This window comes from Aethalodelphis obliquidens, unplaced genomic scaffold (genome assembly GCF_003676395.1).
Source record: "Aethalodelphis obliquidens isolate GAN/ISIS:26980383/991018 unplaced genomic scaffold, ASM367639v1 scaffold35, whole genome shotgun sequence".
Lineage (NCBI taxonomy): Eukaryota > Metazoa > Chordata > Mammalia > Artiodactyla > Delphinidae > Aethalodelphis > Aethalodelphis obliquidens.
This window is the reverse complement of record NW_020837979.1, coordinates 11,736,604-11,740,367: the sequence shown is the minus strand read 5'-3', so window position 1 is coordinate 11,740,367 and position 3,764 is coordinate 11,736,604. Positions and strand designations below refer to the sequence as shown.

The window sequence follows — 3,764 nt, the reverse complement described above, 5'->3', positions numbered from 1 at the left end:
GTTAGTGTTGAACTATTGATTGTTAAAAATATTCTAGTGCTTTTTATTCCAATTTTTGTGTAAATCGATTTTTCCCCAGAAATACAATATGAACTTGGAGATACAAGTAAATGTATCTTCAGTTAGTTTTAACCCTCATTGTTTTATTCCGCAACAAAAGTCATAGATGGCTGGGGTCAGAAGAGACCTCAGAAGCATACAGATAGCTTCCTCCAGATCCAGAGAGGCAAATCCAGTGAACTCTGACCCATTGCTGGTTACTGAAAGCCCCACCCTGGGCCCCATGAACAACATAGAATGAATCAGAAATTAATCCTACACAAGCAGGCAACACCTGCAGTACGAGGTATTGACATACAGCTGCTCTTCCCCAAGGGCTGGGGCTGGGCAGCTCTGAGAGGAAAATGTCTCTCCCATTAAGACTCTGAGGGAGGGCTTCAGGGAGGAGGTGGCACATGAGTTAGGATTACAGGACGACAAGGAGGTTGACCCTAGGTGACAGGAAGAAAGTGCAAAGCATGGGTCTCAGCTAAAGGCATCATGTTTATGGAGTGAGTAGGAAGCCAGACTATGTGTGTGCCTGTATATAATTATATAGTACAATTGCTAATCTACAAGGTCATCTATCACATTATCACATCTTATATCTCTTGTTCTAGATAGACTCAATCATCAGTTCTGTATATGGGCTTGTACCCTCCCCCATGCAAAGCCTGAGTTCACTCACTGATAGATGGTCACCTGGCCAATCAGAGGTGGCAGAGGGACAAGTTCCCAGTCTAGGTTTGCCCACCCCCCAAGCAGGGCTGAGCTGACTGAACGCCCAAATCCCCCCAGAGTCAGGCAAATCCCTGGCCACTCCTGCAGCTGGTCCTGCCTACTCAGGCTCCACAAAGGCAGACACAACCTCTCTGCATTTTGCACAGAAGTCTTGCCATCTCCATTCCCTCCCAACACAAAGTTGCTGTTCTTGGGTCCTTTCTGCCTCACCTCATCATCTTCACCCTTTCATCTTCCTCACCATTAGCCCCGCTGGTGCCCAACATGGCAGATATCTGTGCCACCCAGGCATTGCTGATGGCATGGCCCGCCAGGGAGAGGGTGCAGAAAAGAGGGTCATCAATACTACCACTAATAATAATGATGTTGTATCATTAGTACTTTCATGGATGTATTATTTTTTCATGATGTATTACTTTCCCTCCAGCTGGATGTATCCATACAACTATTACTTGTAATAATGATGACTCTTCAATGAATGTTACCAATACCGCCACTACTAATAGTAATGAACTTTCATTGCCTCCCTCCTATTCCCCACATGAACCCTATGTAAGATAGCTTTTATTAATGCCATTGTACTGGTGGGCAAAATGAGATTTGGAGAAATTTAGTAAGTTGTTCAGCTTGTAAATGACTGAACAGGGATTGGACCCTGACTTAATCTGACTCCAGGGTGCAGGGGTTAATCACTGAAGTTCTTCAATGAATGGATGGATGGGTGGGATAAAAAACTAATGAGAGGAATATGTCTCACCTAAGCCCACTGGGCAAGGCGGGAACTTGAGGCTGGTGAACTGCAGCTTGTTAATTGTTCATAATCTCTAGTACTGTTTTTTCAGGTCCCAAAGTCAAATCCGTAACCTTTCAGAAGTATAATATTCGAGACCTGAACCAGCAAGTTCTGGTCCTGGAAGGTGAGGTCCTCAGAGTGGTCCCAGACAAAAGCATCAGAACCGGAGGTGACTCTCAGCCTTGCTTTACTCAGCAGAAGTGGTTCTTATTCTCTCACTGCCCACCTGGCCTGTAGAAAACTCCTCCCCGGTGGGGCAGCTTGACCGCCCCCTCCTCTGGGACAGGTAAAGGACTGCCTCCTGGAAAGAACCTCAAGGACAGCTGGTGGTGGGCAACAGTCAGGATGGGGACACAGTTCCAGAGAGTCCCTGACTTCAAAGAAGTCTCCCTGGGAGGGCTGGGAGGAAGAAGGAGCCAGAGGCAGAGGGAGAGGGAAATTCTGAGGATAGGGACATTCTTGGCTCCTGGGCCAACCCAGGATTGAGCATTTGATGACATTGCTCAGGCAAAACAGGGCGGTTGTACCCAAAATGTCAACAGAAAAAAAAGATCATTTTTCTCCTCTAGGGCTGACGCAGTCTTCTGACTTTTTCCAGAGACCTTTTATGTATCAACTTCACACTTAAGAAAAGCTACTACTGAGAAAAAACATCATATGTTTTTGGAACAAAGTTGCCTGATCTTTCCAGAAGCAGCCTGGCTACCTAAGAAATTCTGCCTCATAGTTCAGAAAAAGAACATTAAAGAGCTGAATTCACTGACGGACGAGGAACGTCTGCCCTTCACCTTCCTCAAGGAACAGGTGGGTTCCTATTTCACTCTGGAGTCAGCTGTGAATCACGGATACTTTATCTACACCTCCAACACACCCAGACAACCTGTGGGAGTGACCAAAGATCTAGGGAAAGAAAAACAACAACTCAATTTCAATTTCAAAAGACTAATGTGGAACTCAATACATTACAAGACTGAATATACAAACTGACAATGGCCAGACCACCTCCAACAATAGAATGCAATCCTCAACTTCTATAGCAATTGGCCCAGAAGGGTCAGGACTTGGTCAATGACGGCCAACTTCTCTATTTTTGTGCCCACTTTCAACTCAGGACCAATCAGAAAAAGGCAACTATGCTGCCCAAACCAATCGCATACGATGCCCCTCTTCCGGCTTCCCCATGGCAACAGCTTCAATCAAAGCACACCTGGAGCCCTCCCTTTCTGCCTGCCCCGAATCTCTGCCGAAAGCAACTGATGGGGGCTGACTCCTTTGCCATAGCCAGCTCTGAACAAATAGCAGCTGTTTCTTCTCATTTGAGTGGTCTTCATTTTTTTCCATAGAGAACGGCAAATAAAAGCATCTTCTCCCGGTAATATGTCACCTTCACCTAGCAAGACCATGGGCTTGACTTTCGGTGTCATTTGTCCCTTTCATGGGTATGAAGTTTGAGCTATAAAAAGTAGAGTGTGGGGCTTCCCTGGTGGTGCAGTGGTTGAGAGTCCGCCTGCCGATGAACGGGACGCGGGTTCGTGCCCCGGTCCGGGAAGATCCCACATGCTGCACAGCGGCTGGGCCCGTGAGCCATGGCCACTGAGCCTGTGCATCCAGAGCCTGTGCTCCGCAACGGGAGAGGCCGCAACAGTGAGAGGCCCGCGTACCACAAAAAAAAAAAAAAGTAGAGTGTGGTTAATTACAAAGTTCTAGGCTGAAATAAATTTCCGGGAATTGATGATCTCAGTGCCTGTGGCTTTGCTGCTTTCCTAAACACGTCCAGCCTCACCGAGGTCCTTCTGTTTCTCAAGAAATAGCCAAGTCATGGAGGTTGTCTCCTCCAGGAGGGCAGCCTGGATAATGCAAGCTCTAATTAGTGATGCGTGTGGAGGCTGGATGAATTCTAGGGACGCTGATCCAGCTGCAGGTGCCAAGAGAAGAGGTTCAGTGGGGTTCAGTGTCAAGGGGTTCAGTGGGGTTCAGTGTCAAGGGGTGTGGTAAGGCACTATCTGTGAGTCCTCAGTGCAAGAGAGCAGAGCAGTGGGTGTCAACAGGTGGGAGGAACCAGTGACAAAGAATCCTGAGCAGGTGGCAGACAGAAGCCAGTTTGTGGGAAGGCCTGAAGGCCCTTGTCACTTATCCAGACTCAGGTCCAAAGCATGGCAAGATCACGTCCTAAAGCAGGGTCGGAGGGCCA

At 47.6% G+C, this 3,764-nt stretch overlaps 1 protein-coding gene across 1 annotated transcript; it reads left to right on the top strand.

Moving 5' to 3' along the window:
• The first annotated feature begins 540 nt into the window (after nucleotides 1-540).
• LOC113631952 (interleukin-37-like) lies at nucleotides 541-2,893 on the top strand. Its single transcript, XM_027128634.1, has 3 exons — nucleotides 541-551; nucleotides 1,609-1,807; nucleotides 2,168-2,893. Exons 1-3 carry the CDS (start codon nucleotides 541-543, stop codon nucleotides 2,558-2,560), a joined length of 603 nt encoding a protein of 200 aa, XP_026984435.1. The 3' UTR covers nucleotides 2,561-2,893.
• Nucleotides 2,894-3,764: the final 871 nt, after the last annotated feature.